Source organism: Dromaius novaehollandiae, chromosome 1, assembly GCF_036370855.1.
Source record: "Dromaius novaehollandiae isolate bDroNov1 chromosome 1, bDroNov1.hap1, whole genome shotgun sequence".
Taxonomy (NCBI): Eukaryota; Metazoa; Chordata; class Aves; order Casuariiformes; family Dromaiidae; genus Dromaius; species Dromaius novaehollandiae.
In genome coordinates, this window is record NC_088098.1 from 21,717,708 (window position 1) to 21,739,900 (window position 22,193).

The following is a 22,193-nucleotide window of genomic DNA, read 5'->3' on the forward strand; positions in this document are numbered from 1 at the left end:
CACTCTACTCCAAATGCTTGAAATAACATGGGGAAGCTCTTCATGCACTTTTTAACTTTTTGACAAGGACAGCTGAGTATGATAAGATATCATCTTGTTTTTTACTGGGTTCTTATTGTATAGACTAATATTCTGAGAACAACATCTGTCTTGCTAAATTAACAATAGAATACCTGCTCTGTATAGTGTTCTGCATGGGGGTTCTATTTGTAGATATTACCAGAAGTTAGACTCAAGTGCAAAAACAGGGCTGCTAAAAATTTGCTCTCACCATGCTATGTGCCATTGTTTCAAATTCTTCCCTCTGTTCGACACCACAGTGAAATACAGAAATTCTGCCTTGGCCATCACGCAACAGTCTAATTCTAGTTTAGTCTATATCATAACCCTTGTTTCTCACTGTAACAAGGTCCCTCATCAGAGTTGATGCCGAGAGCCCTTATCCTTCTATTCCATCCTTTGGGAGTTTTCCCATGGCATTAATAACGTGTAACAACGCTTGTCTCTTTCAACTTGTCATGCTATCAACCTGTTTTCATTCAACACTGTTCTAATATCTCACTTCCTTAGTGATGCTTGATAACTAACACACCTTTAAATTATTTATTCACTTTTGTGGTGTTGCCAGTGTGTCTCCTCTACTTCATTTCTAGTAGCTCATGCTAAATAAAAGACTAAGAAATACCAATGAGAATACTAGTTATTATCTTACTATTACCTTAGTCTTACAATTTTATTTCTTTTATAACAGATGTCAGAAATCTGTAATGCCTAATAGATGTATATCAGAAATTTTACAGATACAGCTTAGAACTGAGTAGAATTTCATTTGATTATGATTTGCATGAGAATGATTTTTCCCTGCCAATATCATTCTAGAAAATTTTTCTGCCATAGGAAATGATGGTTTGTTTCTCTTCTGACTTCTTCCATAAAACTAGGATATTCCTAGCAGCCACCAGGGGATTCTGGCTTGGAGGAAAAAGAACAAAGATTTTCCCTTCTGAGCTGCAAGAGTAGAACATTGATTTTATTTTCTAGAGTGAATGCAACCAGTCAAGCACATGTTTCTCAATGACTAGAGTCCTGCATGGATTCTTTAAATAGTACTCATTATAGATATTGCATCAAAAAGAATTTAGAGTTATTTTAATTCAGTTAAAATCGTTGTGAAATTTAAGTAAAACATATTTCCAAATATTATCTCCCTGAGGAAGAACCTAAACTTAAAGAACTTTACACGCCGTTCAAGCCTGTCTATGCCCACTTGCAAGCTAAAACTCTTCCCAGCCACAGACAAGTTCAAGTTTTTAGTTCTCCTTTAGATGTTCTTCCCACAAAACCAGCTATCAGAGAAGCTCTATACATTTTGGGGAAAACCAGCAATGTCCCTGTTTTATCTATAATGCACAACTATGTTCTGTCCATAGAGGCACCAGTCTGCAATACTCAGGAGTTGTGAGTGTTACAATCAATTCCTGGTTTTGCATATTGTACAAGGGGGCAGCATTAGACTTGGGTACATTCATTATAGATGAAATGTACTATTCCAACCAAATCACCTTTCAGCATAAGCATACACATTTCTGTATTAAAAAGAATAAGGATCCTTGATTTTTCGGGTTATACTAATCATTGTGGCCTTCAGGCCACATCAGCACATCATCACTGTCAGCACTCACTTATTAACAACTATTACTGTGATTTATTTGTAATATTGCTAGCATACCCACAGAATTCGAGCAGACAACAGGATGCTGGGACAACATGTTGTATAAACAGCATTTAAATAATAATCTCATACACGGATGCTTACCATAGGGAGCAAGTGACAATAACGCAGAACCTGTTTTGCAGGGTTCCCCCCTTCCCTTTCAGGCAAGAGCTCTCCTTGCCACTAGAAAAACAGGATTTTCTGAAGGGGAATCTGGGTCACATGCGGACCCAGGAGAAGGAAGGGAAGGGGAATGTGTAAATTCACATGTGAGCAGGAGAAGAGAGGAGGGATTTCAGGTCACACACAGATGAGTGTGGAAAAGCAGTGTGCAAAGCAATGTGGAAGTGTGGATATGGGGGGTGGGGGTGTCTTACTTTCCCAAATCCATGACTGCTTCTCTCATTATATCACTTAACTTCTCCTTGCAAGTCTCAACAAGTGTCTTTCTTTAATTGTTCATTAAAATCTTGTTAAAAGTATTACATACCTATAAACCTTTAAAGCTTGCTGTGGTGCCAAGAAAGTTATACAACCAATTCCTTTTAAAAGCAATTATAGACAAGACTCCTCATCTCTTGCTCTGGCCAGTTTTCACTGCTGTGGTGAATGAGTATCTCATAAACTGCTCTGCAATGGACTCCACCTAGCTGGTTTAAAAACAAATAACAAAATGGTAGCATTACCCTGCTCATTTCTCACACTCCTTGGAGGAGATACGTTAAGAACAGTTGAGAGAGAAAGTTTGGGGCTCAGTCACTTCACTGCATTTCTCTCTCTGTTTGATGACATGATGCCTGTAAAAGTGAAAGTGGAAGTTATTTAACCGCCTTCACTGGTCTACTTTTGTAGTAGTTAAAAATGGTGAGTAGATGCAAACTGAAGCAGCATAAAAATTTAGAAGGATGAGATAAACAGAAGCTGTACAAGTGACAAGTGTCTCTCATTTGCAAGCTTTTCTCTTCTTTTCATTTCTTTCTTTTCTTCTTTCATTTTCTTACTTGCTTGCTTGCCTCTTTTGCTTCTTGGTTTCTTTCTTGCTTTCTTTATATTTTGCACTTTCTCTTTCTTTTTTCTCTTTTACCTGTCTCTTTTTTCTCCCTTCCTCTCTCTTTCTATGAACTATTGTATAAGGGCTCTGGAAACTACAATTAACACCTTTTCTCTTGGCAACCACTCAACTCACCACTTTTTTGGGGCCATAAGTCATCAGTTACTGGAAGATATTAGAAATCTGGAATGGTCCCTTTATTAATTTTAAATGCATGTTTACAGAATAAAAAGAAAGGCATTTTTTTCTCTGCTGCCTGCTTCTGCAATTTAAAGCTTTTGTTCACATCAATATTTGTCCTTATGGTCACAACTGAAAAGTCAACATTTACTACTGAATTTCAATTATCAGTGATGGATACAGAGCACCACCTCCCTGCAGTCAGAATTAGAGACAACAGTCATGTCTCAGGAAACCACAGTGTGTTAACTGGTAAACACTGAAATGTGAATGGTGACCCATGTCCCTTTTTACCTGATAATATGGATGGCAAAAAACATATAAACTGTACAGACATTAGGAACTACCTAGACAACATGTGTCCCGAGACCCTGTGGAACTGGGATGGTAGCTAATGGAAAAAACAGCCTACAGTCGTCCATCCTATGCCCATATTCACATACCTTTCCTTGTAGCATGAAGAAAAATGCTATCAGATATTATTATTATCAACAAATATGACACGTGTGGATCCAAGCTGTAACAGTAGCTGACTGCTAAACATAAAGAAAACCTAACTTTGTAGGATGCTATGATATCCTACCACACTTCTGGCTATGCACAGCATATGTATATTAAATTAGAGTAGTAAAATAAAATATCATTGGGATATCCCATTCAATATAACTGTTTCTTTTAGTGTGCAATAACTATGTTGTGATATGTTAGAGTTTTATTTTATATAATAAACGCATATCAGATTTTGTTACGTTTCTGCATGCTGACTCTTAGATTGGGGCTATGCGGTAACAGGGTTTGCTGGAATCTACAATTTCTGATATCTTTGGGTCACACAGGAAAAGCACTTCCATACAGGAATACTATCAGAGAGAATCCACTGTAAAATAAAGATCAGATCAGCTGTTTTGACCCAAGTCATCAAGCACAGTACATGCAGTCTCACATACGTAAAGCCATACCTCACTAGGATGTCTGCACTCAGGTTAAAAGGACTATGGATCATCAGAAGCAGTATATCTCAGCCCCTTACATGCCTGTGCTCACAGTATAATGTCTGTGCTCTCTAAAATTTATGTAGTGCTTTTGTTCTTGAAGTGATTTCAGAAAGCATGGGGATATTATCTCAGTTTTACAGAGAGTAAATTGAGGCCCAGGAGGATAAATAACATGCTCATGTTGGCACTTGCCTGCCAGGTTTAGTTCCTAGGTCTCATGATTTTCAGTTCCCTATCAAATCACTAGTTTACATTAGCTCTCCACGTGCATGCTTTGCCTCAAATATAAAGTTAATTGGGGCTTACATCATATTTAAGGGGACTGCAGCTACAGGAACCATTCAGCGTGACTATAAACCAACTCACCTGCATGTACACATTAGGTCTCACAGAGACTAAAGATGCCAACCTACATGATTTCCCAGCAGAGGGTTTCTGTTCTGTGTCATAAGGCTGAGACTTAACATACCATTTTTCCCTTGAAAGAGCTTTGGAAATAAAAACATGCTCTTGTTCACACAATACATCTTTGAGTAAGATTTACTATCATTATCTTAGAGATGAGGAACTTAGACAGAAAATCTAAATGACCCGTTCTGTACTTTTTCATAAATTATCATTTGCAGGAACGGCTAAAAAAACCCACAACAGACTGCTGCTTCATCAAGTCAATGTCTTTTTATACTAATACATAAAATAATTTTTTAATAGCCTCTCCCATCTTCTCTGTCCCATCAGAGTTTTTTTTGTATTGTGCTATATTCATAAATTACTTACAGTAGGGACCATATTCATGTTCTGTGTTTGTACAGTACCTTACACAGTGAAACCCTAGTCAATGACTAGCACACTGAGGATGTTAGTATAAAAATAATAAATGATAGCAATCTCCTGATCATTCATGAGTAAATTATTCAGCACCTCCACATGTTAGTTTAACCTCAGATCTAGTTTCTGGTTAAATATCCAACGAGTGTAGAAGCCCAGTCAGGTGATTCTTCCGTTCATAGAAGGAAATGGACAGACACTCCTACGTGTAATTTAAATGACTATATTTCTCATAATTAGCTATATTTCTCAAATATTGGTAAAATGTCTAAAGTATATTGGTATCATATAAATAAGCATAGTAATAACATTTTATTCCTAAGTAGAAAGTCTAATGGGCACATAGTGAGAGAATGTTTTTCTCACATTTTACTTGGACATCACTTTACTTTTTAAGTAAAATTTCAAAACCAGTTAAGTCCTCATACACTGCCACTTGAGACAGTAGGAACCTCCACAAGAAAGCTGCACTTTTTCTTCCGTAAAAACATTACAATAACATTTATTTCCTCAAGGAACAATTTGAAGAATATTTTTCTCTTAGTCAAACATGCAATAGGCAGAATTTATTAAGCAATTAATCAAAGTAAATAAAATGTTTCTGAAGAAGCCTTCAACTAGCACACATTATTTGCATGTGACAGGCCTACACTAGCTTGAAGATATCCATACATGCTTAAAATCAGAGTGTTTCTATAATGCCTTTTTTATCATCCTTAAAGATATGTCAATAAATAACTCTGACTGCTTTACACCAAAGAATCTCTTAATTTTGGTAATCTCATTGAAAATTAAATAAAATAGTGAAACAGTTTGTGGATGCTATTGCTGAACCCACAACCAGCACTAGTTAAGCAAAGAAGACAGCTTCACATACTTTGCTCTTGGAAAACACCACAGCAACATCAAGCTTCCAGGGTTTTATATGCATTTAGTTACAAAATATTCCTACTCTTGAAAAGGAAAAAAAATGCTGCTTTCAGAAACCTTTTTATCAGTACTTTTTTTTAATCTTATCAATTTTCTTTTTTAATCTTACTAATACATCCATTTTGGAACATAAGATAGGACAAGTCAGAACAGTTTATTAGGTTCATTTCTAGCACCGTATGGAATTTAGCTTTGTAATTGCATAGAAATTAAAAAAAAGAAGTGAGTAGGACATGAAAGTAAAATTTTCCAGGTATGTCTTATCTTCAGACCATAAGTACATGTTAACTGAAGACTTTCTAGGGCTTTTCACAGTCATTTATGCAATACAGAAGTTTTGAAATGGCTTCAAATTGAGTTTTGGGAGGAGCAACAGCAAGTCAGTCTTTGGTCCTCTGCCATGTCAGGGTATTTAGCAGTTTGCTGTTGTTCTGTCACGGTATCTCACCCATTTAAGTCATACATCCTGTTCCAGAGTGATCAAAGCTTTTCCATCTGAAACAGAAAGTTATAATTGCCAATTTCAAAGGTTTTTAGGGAGATGCTTCATAGATTTAAAATCATCAGCAATAGCCTTCATGCTCATCTAGTGAGTTATATCTTCTAAGTGTTACACAAATGTTAATTAATTATGGGTTTGATTGAGCCTTTAAGGTTTTGGCTGTATTGGGAGCAATGTAATATGCCTCACCTCAGCTGAAAGCCTTGGAGATAGAAGGCTTTGAGGAGACTTAGTAACTCACTGGGAAAACGAGTGTTATGTCCATGCCAGCTGAAGCAGCTGATGTGCTGCACCAGGGAGCACATGCTGTGTTCTCTCCCTGGACACGCAGCTGTTGCTCGTGCTGCTGCCATACCTGCCCCAGGGAGAAAATCTCCTGGTATTCCAACAGGGGTGGTGTAAATGCATACATTTCCTACATAGGCTAACAACACAGCTTCACTGTTTTCTTTTCTGGGGGAGGTACAATACACTTCTGTGGCTAGCTGGCTCAGTTTCTGCTAAACAAAAATAAAAACTGGTCCAAGACTGAAGGATGCATAGACTTCACGGACCAGGAGTAAGTAGATGGCTATTTAGAAAAAACAAAAAGATGTAGATGAGCATCAGACCAATCTATCCAAGAAGTAAAGAGAGCAGAAAGATAGCAATGTGGTGAGGTGTTGGAGGGGCAGGGGGCAGGCAGCCCTACCAGAAGTAGGAGCTGGGGATTAGTTGCTTGCAAGTGGCAGGAGTTGCTGCTTTTGCGGCAGGCTGGTGCGGATGCATTGAAGAAACAGATGTTAAAATACAGTCTGGCTCCTGAAATTGCTGGGCTGGACCATCTTGATGTACCCATTAGATTGGATAGTTCAGCTTTCTCTTTCAAACTTCCCTACTGTTCCCATCTTCAGCCTGGGTCCAGACAAGCACAGTAGCCCATCTTCAACTAGAGAATGCTCGAGTGTCCAGTGGATAATACTGCTTTCCACAGTTGTGGTTCAAAACTCCTTATGGCAGGCTTAGAACTCCCATCTCCTATTTCTTTAGCAAATCTTGTACTATTGATGATTATGAAAAGTATCTGGTATCAACATCATATTCTATGGCTGTTTTGGGGAGAAAGAAGCTTACCAAATTCTGAATTCCAATATATTCTTGTTGGGTCTAGGCATCTACACAAGAAGTTTCAGCTTAGGTATTCCCATATGCAGCCCTAAGAGGCACTTCACATTTTATTAATTTTTCAGACTTTATTATCTACACCAGTCTTCATTTTACCAATCAGGTTTGCACAGCCCAGCACCGAACACACCGGCTTCTACAAATTCCAATCCAGGTGCCTTAAACTCTCTTGTGGCTGGCTCAGTATATATGATAAATAGGATGATAAAACCCACCATTTGAATTCCATTGCAAGGTGACTAAATCTCTTCTTTGATCTAGCCATAATGCTGCTCTGAGTGGGTCAAATATCCTGTTGCCTCCAAGTGAGCAGCAGATTGCAGGGAATCAAGGTTTCATATGCTTAGAGAAACTCGTCCATATCCAGGGAATTCTTTAACTAATGAACAAATAACTTCTATAATAACAGCTTTCCCAGAAAAACCTGGATTAAATTTTTATTCACATGCACTGTTTCCAATAAGGACAGAATACATCAATCATATTAGATAAAGCTCATTAATTCACATCATCTTACATTCCAAGAACAAGACTACATTTTCTCATTGCTCTATATGCATTTTTTCTATTTCACTGAACTGCATGTAACCTGAAACTTTCCATTATGCATCACTGCATTATTATCTTCATCTGATTTAGCTGAACCCATCTTCTTCCATTCAGCAGGGCAATGAGGGTATTTTTAATCTGCTCGAAATTGCACTTGTAATTTGTTCTCATATGATAAATTCTTCTTCCCATGGTAAACATTTAAATAGTTGCAAAGCTAGTCAGATTGGATCATTTAAGATGTGCACATATTCCCAGTGAGCAGTATATGTCCTTTCCGGGCTGCATCTTTCCCTCAAGACTTTTTCTTAGTAGTATAGCTACTCAGACAAATCTTTAGCAGATTGTGTGTCACAGTTGTATCACCTCACATAAAAAGGCTGGAAATCCCCATACAGATGGAGAAGACTTGCTACATGGAAGTATATTTTCTTTGCTGATTCACACATTACAAATCCTGCAGATGATGGCACAAATCAGAAAAGACTCAAAACCACTCAGAGTTAAAGGGTAGCTATCCAAAATCTTTTTGCATGGATCAATTTTTCACTAATGGATGAGAAGAAAAATTCCTTTGCTGGTCTATATTTAAGTACTCCTGAATGAATTCTACTGAGTGTAATACTGACTGATCTCTGTTGAAATATATATGTTGACTACAGAAATCTGTCTTTACTCTCTATTCAAGAGATACCAAAAACTGTAAACCTCTAACTAAGTGATTAAACAATGGTGCAGAATATAAAACTCACCAAGAAAGAAAAATAAGGAATTTATATTTTTTTACCTACTATTTGGTTAGTTCTAAAAAGTACTTTATTGATGTGCATTATTTTACTGTACAGACAAAAGAGTAAGCAAAATATGAACACCTCTCTCTTCATCCCAAATAAAGAAGGAGAGAAAGTTAGTACCAATACAAAACGTATAAAGAAACACTGAAGAGGAATTGTGTCAAAAAAAGTAGGAAATGCACAAAAAAGGGGGCAGAAAACCTTTGAGGAGGAATCTTACAAAGTTTCAGGAATATTTTTGCATTAGCACATTAAAATGCAACAGCGTGTGTATTTGGAGAAATGTACATGTGGACAGGAGAGAGGTTCATTAGAAAATGTCATGGAGGTCATACCGTACATACGAGAATGTGAAAGAGGACATGGCGAGGATTAAAGAGAAATGGGCAGAACAGCAGATGAGCCTGACAATAGTCTCAGAATTTGGCCAGTGGTAAATTTGACAATGAAATATAACAATTCAAATAATGGTGCATCAGCTGGAAACATGAAAGAGAGGCAGTATTTAATTATTTTATAATTACACATACCACAACCCCGTTATCCCATGTAAAAAGAACTGTATATGCAATTGTTTTATCCAGCATGCAAAAGTTACAAAATGTTGGCATTTGCCCATGAATCTTGTACTCAGCCATTCTTCTGCATTACAATAAAGCTTTTCAGTGCATTATTCCTACTCTGAATTTCCCGGTGGAACTCCACACCTTCCAAGTCTGCAACAGCATTTTCTACTTTTTTGGTCCTTCCATTTCACAATGCATCATATTGATTGATTTGGAAAAAAAGTGCTTCTGAGGCAGAGGCAACTGTCCTGTATTATGAATAGAATACCCGAGTATAGACAAACCAAAGGACTCGTACCAGCACACCATGGATGTTTGTGGCAAAATCCCACTTCTAGTGCATTAAGTTCAACAGGATTTTACCCATCTCTCTAGCAACACATCTGAGCCAGCCCGGACTTTATGGGAGGGCTCTGCAGAATGGGTGGACATAGGTAACTAAGGAATCTTCCTTCCTCTCAATTTGCTGTGGTGTTATGTGAGAAAGTGAGAACATTGCCAGTTCTCAAAGATCTTCTAATAGTTAGCATTTTAATTAAAGCCCTAGCTCCAGGAGTCATACAGCCACCTGAGATTTCAAATACTTTTCTTCAAAGGACATCTCTTACCTTGTGCTCATAGAAATAATTTTATTTAAAATAGTGAACTGTTAACAGCCTCAAAATGCAATGAATATAACCCAAAATGCACATTTTAAAATCTCCTGATTTTATAAGAGACTTTTTTTTCTGGATTGATTTATGATATTTTAATGCTTAGTGCAATTTAAAATGCTGAGTCGTAATGGAGATACTAAGTGACCACTCAGTTCTCTAGTACCTTGGCTTACAAATGTATCCGTCCTGAGTAAGGAAGGACTGTTTTATGTTGTTTCAGCTGTAGACAGCTGGCTGGCACAGCCAGGTGCACATTGCTCAGTTTTCTTATTTGGCACAGCTGAAATAATAACAGAACTTACTGAAAGTGATTCTTACGTCACTGATGTGATTTTTTTTTTTTGTTATTGCAAAAATTCCCCAAATCTCACTGCTTTAATGGTTAGAAGCCTTCTTCTAATTTTCAGCTTAAATTAACACATTGGCAGTTTACACCCATTTGTTTTTCTGTCAGCATTATCCTCTAACCTAAATAGCTTTTCTGGATCTTTGCTCTGTGATGCTCATCCAGGACCAATTCATGCATAGTTCCACTGATATGAGCCAAAAGTAAGTCTACAGTGGCCAGTACAGCGATACAGCAATACAAGCCTGAGCTGTGTAAAAAAAGGAGAACCTGAATCCCTGGGATTTTCCTGCAACAAGCTACCACTGCATGATAAATGAAATGAACAGTTATAGTCCCAAAATCAAAGCAAGTTACAGAGAAATAAGTAGGCACAGACCATACAGGAATATCCCCAGTCTCCGTGTGGATGATGGGTGGATGGCATCATGTAACATGAAGCACTCCAGGTACCATAACAGAAAGTGCTGATGAGTAGGGTGGGAGTAGGGAGACTTCTTAGCCTCCCAGGAAATCCCAGCCTGCCAAACTTGTTAACTATTACATCTATAAGTACTTATCAAAATAAGAGTTACAAAGGGAAATTTTAGAAACAACCTACATAAACTTTGAACAAAATGGTTGTTTGTTTGTTTGTTTGTTTTAATGGGGAGAAATGGATAAAACACAGTTGGTCAGTTTGGGGATGCAGCTAGAAGATAAATTGCCTAGAGTAATATTAGGTCACTTTTATAAAGCCAGCTGTTACTCTGATCATTAACTATTTAGTCTAAGCAAGCAGCTGCTTTTCTTTTTGGGAAGTTCCGTTGAAATCATGGAATTAGGCATATAAAGTGAGTGAAGAATCAAGTCTTTTTTTAGACACTGATTTAAAGCCTTAATTTTCCCTCAAATACTGGCTTTAGCTTTCAGAAAGCTTTCAGTTTCCTCTATATCAGCTTCCTGTGTGGAACACTACAAATTTTTTCTTTTCCAAGGCTTTGACAGCTTTCAAAAATAGCATTATATTTGGAAAAGTATTTTTTCAAGTATTATGATACAAACCAGCCTAAATCTCAATGAAGTTACTAACTCCTTCCATTTTCTTCAGGCAAATTTTGGCTTTGGCCTGGATAACTTCTACAAAACACAAAACTAGTCCCATTAAAGAACATGTCATGATTTGTAAGGAGATTTTAAGTGAGTTAGCAGTTCTCTGTGAAATTCAGTTAGGTCATTTGCAGAAACATAGGTCTTCATTCATTAGGGTACATTTGATTTCATTTATTTTTATACATCTTTTATTTACATTTCAAAGATCTAATCTGTAACACTATTTCAAGACAGAAAAAGTACTCCAGATGTCTCTTATTTCACCCTTTTAGAAGCTAGTGTTTAATCAGATCCTCACGGCTTTTACTGTTACCACCATCTCAGCAAACAGACAAATAAGGAAGTAAAGATGGATGCCTCTTCTAATGCTACCTGCTCTATATTTCAGGCATCAGGCATCTAGAATTCAGCAAAATTCTTTTGACAATTTGTAGCCAAAGTAATAACATATACACTGCTCCTGAAAACTCTCAATGAAATCTCCACTAATCAGGTAAGTAGTCCTAATATCTTCATAAGAAATATTTATCTCAGCAGACACTGGACACATATAAATTTAGGCTAGGATTTGCCTTTGAAAAATGAAATAGAAGCTCCTGTGGAACATCCAGTATAGCATTGTATTTGTTACAGGGTTTCCCTTCCCATTATAATGATCTTCATAAATGTTTTTAAAAGATATGAGTGTAGGTAATAGGCTGAATGGCTATGGAATACAAGCAATTAGAAAATCCTCATAGCAGTGTGTTGGTGTGTGTGTGTAAAACATATACAAATACTCCCCCAAAAAAACCCTTTAGATCACTGGAATAGCCCATTTGATTTAGAAGCAATACTAGCACACTCCTAATGAGTCTGAAGGAGTATAAATTTATTTCTTTATACTTAGTGTGCTAAAACAGAAATGTGAATTGCTGAATGCCAACTGCAAAGTAGGATCTCTAGTATTTCAACATCACAGAATTTTCCAAGTAACTGAAGTCTACAAATTTAGAGAAATACCTTAGTCTTTAGCACTTTTCCAAAGTAGTAATAGCTTTGTCATGTGAAACATAAAGGACTCTACCAAAACAATTGCTACATCATATATTTGACTGGATGCTATACAAATCTCTACTTCTAGAGAAGTAAATACTGCTTATTATACACCCAGTAGCCAAGCCATGTCTAGCCTTTCTTTCAGCTGCTGAACCTGAAGCTACAGAATGAGCTATGGATTCTGGAGTCCCGACTTAAGCAAAAGCTCAGGTGCTTTCGGCTGAATCACCTGGCTGTTCAGCATCTGAAAGAGAGTCCAGAACTTGAAGTACCGGCTACCTTCACTGTATTTAGGAGGCTTAGGCATCTAAGTGCAGTAACAAGCCTGTCCAAACAGTGTTCAGCTGCCCAGGACAGCTCATGTAAAAAGCTGAGTATGGGTAAGCACATCCAAAATCTGTCCTCCTTTGGGAGCTGGTCTTTCAGAAGCATTACTAGAATTTCCTCCTGAGAATAAGTGTCTGCAGCTTTCTCCCAAAAAAACAAGCGGAAATTATTCTTTTTAGAACAGCCAGAGAAAAGGCAGTGGCAGTAATTTGTACATTGTATCCAGTAAGTGAAAAATGAAATACAGAGAAGTAGGAATAGGCCTAAAAACTCAGATTTCCTCCCTTGCAGTATTATCCTACTGATTCAGAGTCCTATATACGAAAGCCTGAAGCAGATGCCTAAGAAATAGTAAGAGAAGGGCAAACTTACATGATACATTTGAAAATTTCCTTGCAAACTCTCCAAAGTTCTATTTCCAAATCCCCAAATTTCTGAAATAGAGGTGGTTTCTATCTGCTTAGCAACCCTCAGCAGGCTTCTCTTTCAGGAACTTGTCCAGTACCCCTTCAAAACTTTTTGCTTTCACAGCAACCTGTAGTAAAGACTTCCACAAGTCTATTGCCTGTTGCAGGAAGAACTACTCTTTTACTTTTTTTAATTCTGGCTCCTACTGGCTTCATTCCTCAAAACAGATATCTGTGATCACCCCTGTTGTCCTTTTCTCCAGTCCTCTCTTTTCTAGTTCTCTCAGTTTTCTCTTTTCCAGTTCTACTCTTTTCTAGTTCCACTGTGCCCTGTACGAGACGAGGGGACCATAAACATACACAATATGTCAGTGGATTAGCTATGATTTTGTTGCTTTTTATTTTTTCTCCCCAAGGCAGAATGCTTCAGCTTACTCAAGAAGTCTGAAGAGTCCAGAAACTAACGCTTACAGACAGGAGAATTAGGTTAAAACCCCTTTCATTCAGAACAGTTCTGCCCTCCAGAATAGCTTTCCTTGGTAAAATGCTTCAATCACTGGGCAACAACATGAGAAGGGGGCACAGCCATCACTGTCACATCTAGAATAATCCATGATACTTTAGACACTGCCAAAGTTCTTCTTAGAAAGTCTGCTATTTAACTTTGACCAAATGGTCTCAAAATATCACCCTGTGAAGCAGTGGGATAAAAAAAAGTAAAATATACCCTCACCTCATTTCTAAAATCTCCACTAGATCCCTCATTTCCACCTGAGCCTCAAGACTGAATTGACTGGCATCAGTAATTTGTATTCAAGAAGCAACCTGCACCATACCTTCCTACAAAAGTACTCTACTGCCAGCAATTCCTCAAAAACCTACTGGAGCCAAGTTTCATTTATAGCCCCAACCTCTCTGAAAAGAAAAAAAAAAGAAAAGAAAAGAAAAGTTACCTTTCATTTAGTGGATTTTACTTATTTAATACAGTAAGACCTTTTCTTCCTGTTGATATATCTTTCTATTGCAGAACCCTTGACATGTATTCAAAAAGGTAACTTTTGTCTTTATGGGAAAAGAAGCTAACTGAATAGCCAAAGGATGTCTCATACAGGAAAGCCACATAAATGGTGCATGATGCTGTAAGAATCAAGCTGCTAAGTGGAAGACCGGGGCTCCGGAATTAACTCAGACTTCCAGGCCCTGGGGGGAATACTGAGAAGCACTGCACATTTGAAGGGGAATTGAAATTGTCAGCGAAAGAACAGAATCTGTTCATCCTTAAGTTCCTAATTAGACAACTCATAGTGGGAAGTGACCACTTAAATGATGAGCACAGAAGATGAAGGGAGCTGCCTTCCTTAAGAAACAGGCAAATGCCTGCATTAATAAATTAACATCCTGATTTATAATCCAGATTATAACTCGAATGGTGTCAATTCACACACACAATTGGCACAGCAATTTTATATTTATTATTTTTTCCATGAATTCAGACAGAAGAGTATATTTAAAGGAAAAAATAATGCTGAATGCAACTAAGAAAATTTTCTTTTTATATTGTGTTGATTAAATGTTGAAAATTGCAGCTTTAGCTTCTTTAGATATGACCCATAGACTAATGTGCTGAATAAATCTACACTGACGTTAATTTTTAAAATGTCATTAAGTTCTGCACAACTTTTCATATCTGCCAGTATTTGAACTTATAATAAATCCATACTGTATATTTATATTGTGGCTTATATCAATCCGTACAGTACCAAAATCCATAACATCAAATATAGATGGTTAAAATACATGGCTAACCAATCCTAAAACTCTAATTTTTGTTTTATCTCATACATTTTAGATATTGCAGGACTAAATTTCTCCACAGAAACTAAGTAATAACAAAAGCCTATCATCTTAGTGTAAAATAAACTACAGTATTAAAAGTAATATACAGTAATTACACTCTGATGTAATTTAGCTTGAAGTATGCTGCAAAAATAATATCACTGTAAGAGTTAAGAGATAAAAAATAGGATCTGATCCGATGTTCCTTTGACAGTCCAGGGACTTACTGAATCCAAATGTGCCTACATGAGAATGAACAGAATGTGTGAGTGGATTTGGAAAGTGTAGCCAATGCAGTCCTTCACATTCAGGTTATTATTAATTGGGGCCATTCAATAAAGAGTAGAGAAGTTCATTTTCTTGTTGGTAGTGAAAAAATATGCTGTCTGCTAGCTTAGAAATACAGTCCTAATGTCAGCTGTATAATAAAAAATAGAACATTTAGGGAAAAAATACTACTTTTGTCTGAATAATGCCACACTACTGGGATGCCAGAAAGAAACCAATAATGAGAGATCTTTTCTAGATAGCAAAAACTTAAAGTGATACATTACTAATTAAACAATTAGTAGAGTTTAATTAGTTGCATTTTGAGATGCAAAAGCCTGGCTGAGGTCAGACACTGATAGCAATAAAGTGTAGATGAGCTAATTTTGCAGCAACTTTTTATATTTTGGGGGGAAATCATGCACACCTTTGCCAGCGAGACTAGAGAATATTTCTTAGGCCTTGTCTAAATATTTACATCTCTCTGATTCAAATTGAGCTACATTTATAATGAAATTTGTTTAAACATCTTCCTGTTTCTAGTAACATTTTATTGCCTGTGGCCATTCATAGATAATCTAGTTATTGAAAAGACTCCAGATATTTTTCCGTAAGTATAATGAGACAAAATCTATGAAAAAGATGTACCCCACTGACTTTAAGTCAGTTGCATGGAATACATCAGTAAGTCAGGGCAGAATTTCAAAGAGTATCTCCAGCCTAAGATACTACTGAATAAATGTAATTACAGATTCATATATTTCTCATTAAAAATAAAAATGTAAAAAAGTAAGTGAACTGTCCACAAAGGGATTTTTTTTCTTTAATCTTAATAAGAGCAATAACTTCATAGGAAGTTATTCCTATATTAATTAAGTTATTCCTATATTAATCTATTCGAACTATTCAGTAGCATCCGCAAATAACCACACTACTCGTGCCCTTACTTATGATTGAAAAGCACCTGCCTCCACAGCTTATCCCATTGAACTCCACTGAATGCTCTCACTGCGCATACTGAGGTAATAATCTACTCCACAAGTGATTATATCAGTGCTGCTCTTGGCTTCAGCGACACAACGGAGGAAGGTGCTATTCATAACTCAGGAAGGATATTAGAATCAGGCCTCTAAGCATTTCTTCAGTAATACAGGGAACAAACTGTCACTGTCTTGTCATTCCCAAGGGAACTTATTGCCTTAGTCTACTCTAATAGTTTTTTCTTCGGTGAGGTTGATTTGGCTTTCTCATCTTTTCTAAACACATATGAGGCTGAGATTTTCCTGCTGAATCTACCAGAGGCAATAACAAAACCCTCAAACAGATTCACTAGAAAGAATCTCCTATAAGGCTTTGTATATGACCAGCTAACCACTCAACACCACTTTGAAATTACAAACAAATGAGGCTGCATTTACAAATTGACTTGCTCTCCTTTGGGCTCAAACTCTTAAACTAGTAAGTGTAGTCTCCAGGCGCACTGGAGATCGCCACACTCTTCAGCAACGACCCATTCACAGACCCCTGATTCCGATGTGACATGATTTCTTGCATACCAGAAATAACACCTAATGATGAGAACCAGTCTGCCCAACACGGTCTTCCTTTCTCACCAAGTCCTAGGAACCGTAACACTGGCAATACACAATCATGTTATTTTTGTCATGAGAAAACAAAAGGAAATTACATCAAATCCTAATAAAATATTTAATCTCGTGAAAAAACAGCATCAGGTGAGAGCATACCGAGCTAAGGGGAGATATTCAAAGAGGAAGATATTCAGATGAAATCTGATTAAATCTGTCTAATAACCTGTACAGTGTATTCATTCTTGGGAACAATCATGTCGTTGAACACACGAAGCAGTCTAGCTCATGAGTGTTCAGAACGAACTACCATTGAGACCAAATCATCCATCACATCTAGAGAGGGTGTCCCCTTCAGGTCAGGTCTGAAAACAATAGTGTATCAGTCTAGAGAAAAAAAATGTAGCAGCAGCTTGTATTATACCTCATATGTGAGTAAAAAAATGTTGGTTTCCCATACTGATGATCTTTTAAATTCATGAGTATAACATACATAAGCCCACCAAGTATTTGAATATTACATTATACATAAACAACTTATCTCTAAAAAGATAGGAGATGAAGTTACTAAGAAAACAGAAGTTTTATTAGAAAAGTTATGTTTGTGTCTTCCATTGCTTAAAACATGGTAGGATCATATTAGGCTCAAATACGGAATCATATTGTATTACATTACATCATAGTATGCTGACCTATATCCACACATTTTCATATACCTGTGCACACATACCATAACACCTAGTAATTTCATCCTTTAAATAGACTTGGGGGTACATTTGATTTTAGCAAACAGGCTGGGAACACAAGAAAGACATCATAAAAACTTATGAAAAGTTTTACGATAAGTCGTTCTTTGCCAGACTAGTATTAGAAAAGTGTAGTAGTGTATGTTTCCTGATTTCCTGGTTTTAGAAATACGTAAGTTTAGAAATGACATTAAAATGCAATAGGACACATCAAAAGTTAGCAATGCCTTTATAAAGATCACACATTTTCATTAAAGGTCAATCACATTCATCACATTTAATGTTGAATTATTCCATGAAACTTTAGGAAAGGAGGTACAAACCTTTTTTCACATCACAAAACATAAAAAATAGTATCTACTAATTGGCAGAACTTAGTACGAAATTGCTTTCACTCTTAGTAACCTAACACCGATCTTTGTTTATAAAGCTTGTGGTTTCAGAAGCAGCACCACCTATTGGATGAAGAATGTAGGTTAGTGTCTACTTTATCACGAGAGACCTATTGTAAAACCAGTTTTGTATACAGTGGGCTGAAGATCCTAAGTTCCTCGTACTCCAATACAAGCAAACAACTAATATTTTCTGGTGACCAATTTGATAGAAACTCATAAGTTCAAAGCAAACATTCAATACAACCCAAAGCCGTCACTTAAGCTCTTCATATTTATTTGACAAAGTATTTAAGACTGCGCTTCCAACAGCATCAACCGACTCACAGGGTTTATATATAATACTGAATAGCAGAACGCCACATGATTTTTAGGATGGACTCCAGTTGCACAGATCTGAACGAGTTTACAACTAATTGGGCTATATTAGCAGTCCTCTAAAATCAGTATAGGAATGCATATTCTAGATGGAATCTCTGTCCCGTGTGAATGAACGAATGCATCGTATTTGACTTTCAAATGCAGCAGCTATATCTCGTCTTAGGGCAATCACTCACTTCGCCAGTTCTTGGAAAAAGGGGTCATTTTTAGCCTGAAATGTTGCACCCATCGCTGGTTCTCTTAAAAACAGTTAACGTAAGAGGCTAAAGTAAAATTTCGCACCCCAAGCCGCAGAGGCAGGCGAAGCCCGATGCCAGCACCGCCTGGCAGGCTCTCCCCTCGCCGGGCTGCGCGGCCGGGTGCGGGGTGCGGGGCGCGCGGTGCGGAGTGCGGGGCGCGGGCTCGGCACCCCGCGCCGCGGCTCCCCGGCAGCGGCTCCGCGGGCGCGCGCGCCCCGCGGGACCTTCCCCGCAGGCGGCGTGGGGCCGAGACAGGGGCTCGTCCCAGCCCACCGTGTCCCCGCCGCGGGCGGCACGGATGTCCCCGCATGCGGGGAGCGCGGCAGCAGCGGGAGGAGGTAAAAAGGGGCAGGAGATGCATTCCCATCCGTGCTGCTGCCGGTGTGTTTCCATGGTGCGACAGCGACGGCGATTGCGCCTGGACCTCCAAGCAAGGGGCGTCAGCGGGAGAAATCCCCCTGGAGCCAGGGGAGAAAAGTTGGTCTGAAACGCAAAGATTAATCCATGCAAATCTCACTCACCCACTCGGAGGATACAGACGAGCTGGATACAGGCAACCAGGCGCCCTAGAATGAGCATGTCCAAACCGTCCTGTTCCTCCGCCGCCCGCCTGTGCGTCCGCCGGCCCGTCGCTCCCGCCGGCCGTCTCGCAGCGCGCCCGCCTCCCCCGGCAGCTGCGCCTCTGCCCAGGGGGAGCCGGCTCCGCGCTGCGCCCGCGCCCGGCGGCCGCCCCCACGCCGCGGGCGGGATAAGCTGCGCTGCTGCTGCCGGGGTCGCGGCTCAGCACATCGCGGGGGCTCTCGCGGAGGCCGCCCTGCGCCCGCGGCGCCGATCCACCCCGCGGAGCGGCCGCGCTGCCGCCTGCGCGGGGGCGTGCGGGGGAGCGCGCGAGGGGAGGGGGGCGGAGATCGCGCGGTGCTGGGCGGGCGGCGGGTGTGTGTGTGCGCGCGTGTGCGTGTGTGTGTGTGTGCGCGCGTGTGTGTGGGCGGGTGTGCGCGCGCGCGCGCGGGCGGGAGGGGGCGTGAGACGGACGGGTCCCCCGGGACACCCGTCCTCCCCCCTCCCCGCCCCCTCAGCTCATGCCCAGGAAAAGTTTATTTAGGCGCGGAGGTGGGTGGAGGGCCCGCGGGTTGCTGGGATCTCGGAGGCGGCGGCAGCCGCGGGGCTGCCGCGCAGCGCGGTGATGCTCGGCGCGGAGACGGGAAAGCACCATTAAAAAGCTATCGGCTGCCAGCGGTGATTTAAGGGCCCGGTCTTGCAGGCATTTAGTGCCGCGGGCAGCTGTGCAGGACCGCAGGGCGTCCAGCGGGCTGTGGGGAGGTGGCGTGTGCGGGCGGACCAGGAGGCGCGGCGGGATGCGTGTCCCTGGGAGCTGGCGGGGGAGCGGGGGAAGGGGCTCGGAGTAGCTGGATATCGTTATCCGCGGCAGAAGTGGGTCAGGGCGCGGGCACTGGCATCATTTCTGTGGGAAGATAAAACAAGACCCTTCCCCCACCAAAACCACCCAAACCCCGGGATAGACAGGTGAAACATTAAGGGGAACAAACACCACGTCCAGCGGCGGGGGAGCTTGCGGGGGTCCCGCGGGGCAGCGGCAGGGCGAGCCCACCCGGCCGGGGCTCCCCGCATCCGGGCCCCCGAGGCTGCAAGCCGCCACAGCCGCCCGCTCCTGGCGCAGCTCAGCTCGGCACGGCGGGGCTCGACTACGCGAGCCCATGTCGGACAGCGAGCTGGGCTGAGCCTGCCCGGGGCAGGGGGCTGAGCCGTCTTCACAGGGGTGAGATACTCGGTCTTCAACATGCTGGTGCCAAAATGCAGTTTTTAAAGATTTGAGTTTCCCTGCACACCCCACTCAGGGGTTAGAAACAACTCTGAATAATAATCTAGGCTTTAGGGCTGTTATGAGACACACGTGATCCTCTGCTTTAGCCTACGTCCTCCAAAGTGCAGCCCAGGAGTGGTGTGAATGGTTTCTATGTTTGCGAAACTGAACATCCCGTCTGAGTGAAACCATCTACTCAGCACGGATGTGATGTGACTTTTAATGGGGGGCAACCTAAGTGTAAAATCACTTAGTGCATTATAGGTAGGCTGCTCTGAGGCCTCTCACTCCTTAGGCATAGGAGCCACTTCTGCCATCTTCTGCTTCAAGGAAAACATGGAAAAGAAAAATCCTGTGTCAATTTTTCATTGCAATCTCCGCTTACTCTACCTGGCTGCTTAGGAAGCTATGAGCTCTCTTGACATGAAGCAGACTGGAAATTTCTGAATAAACAAAAGTTAAAGGAGACATTGCCAATGATGTTCAAGGAGTTGATTGTGTTTGGAAAGTAGACAGTAGACGTGTCTACTCATGCAAGGTCAGCTTCTTTCAGGGTAGCACAGAGTTTGCATACAATAGGGGTTGGTTCATTAGCAGAAGGATTAGCTTTGAATGACAGTTCTTGTTAAACTGACTTCTGGTATCATGGGAAGAAGCAAGTTCTGTGTGCTGAGCTTCCCCAATAAAAGACTATTTTAGAATAGTCCTAAGGGAAAATATCGTTAAAGACTTCAGTCAGCTGATTTTGATGTTATTAAAAGAACCCAGATGCCAGGAAATAACTGTAATGACCTCCAAACCTATATACATGCAGACAAACACACTGGCAGACATATGCAAGACTGTAAAATATTAATACCAGTAGATAATATATTCAAGATAAAACCCCAGCTCCAACACCATTGTACAATTTGTTTATTTTCTGAGTAGAAGTAAGAATTATACAATACTGCAAAGCAAAATGTATTATTATAATATACAATGTAAGTGGGTGTGCGCTATATACATCTTTGAAAGCCTACTAAGGAAGAATATGTGCTCAGAAGATTTTGTTAAAGGCCACAGATGGGAAAGAAAGCGTATGTTCAGACACTCCAGAGGTGATGCTGGCAATGCCTCAGGGACTGCAGTAATGCATGGCTCTCAGGCAAATCCTCCACTTGGCTTTCTCCCCAAGATGGCAGGTTGGCATAGCTGGATTATGCTGCATGTGAGTATGCATGAGCTTGCAGAAGCTGACTTATCCCTTCATCCTGGTGGGAACCACCTTGTCAGTGCTGCCTTGTGTCTAGGTCCTAAGCCTTGGTCAAAAGCTTTGTGACCAGATCAGCCCTGAAGGATCACCTCTAACAGCTATTAATTTGGCTATCATGACTGAGTAGATGTTGGAAAACCTTCAGGTGGGGTGGTGTGTTCCCTTTCCTACAGGGTTTCTTTAAGAATCCCCTTTTATTTAACCATGAAGAAGTTATCCATCATGAACACACCCACACTCAAGCACAAGCACTGCCTTCGTAAATGGCACAGCTGTTTCCAAGTTCTCCACAATAAATGGCTCTACAGATAGAATCTCGTCTTGACAGCATCTCTATGTCAATAGGTAATTTTAACTTCCAATAGCAATACACTGCAATATTTTACAAGGAGAAAAGTAAACCTTTAGGACAGATCACCAGTGAATGTGTCAGATATTTGAAAAGCATATGATATCTTTATATCAAGAATTTAGTGTCCTCAAAGCAAGACCACAAATGTGGTCTTGCTAAGTAACTCATGCAGTTTTGT

At 40.1% G+C, this 22,193-nt stretch overlaps 1 protein-coding gene across 6 annotated transcripts in view; it reads right to left on the minus strand.

The window, feature by feature from the left end:
• PTPRZ1 (protein tyrosine phosphatase receptor type Z1) overlaps positions 1-19,532 on the minus strand; it is a 136,225-nt gene extending 116,693 nt beyond the window's left edge. For 2 of the 6 annotated variants that reach the window (XM_026112988.2, XM_026112986.2), the window contains exon 1: positions 19,108-19,532. In XM_026112988.2, the coding sequence (XP_025968773.2) occupies positions 19,108-19,165 (58 nt within the window). In that variant the 5' untranslated portion in view covers positions 19,166-19,532. The remainder of the gene's footprint in view (positions 1-19,107) is intronic. The other 4 variants (XM_026112985.2, XM_026112984.2, XM_026112990.2 and 1 more) reach the window with 2 other exon arrangements.
• Between the last annotated feature and the right edge of the window lie 2,661 nt (positions 19,533-22,193).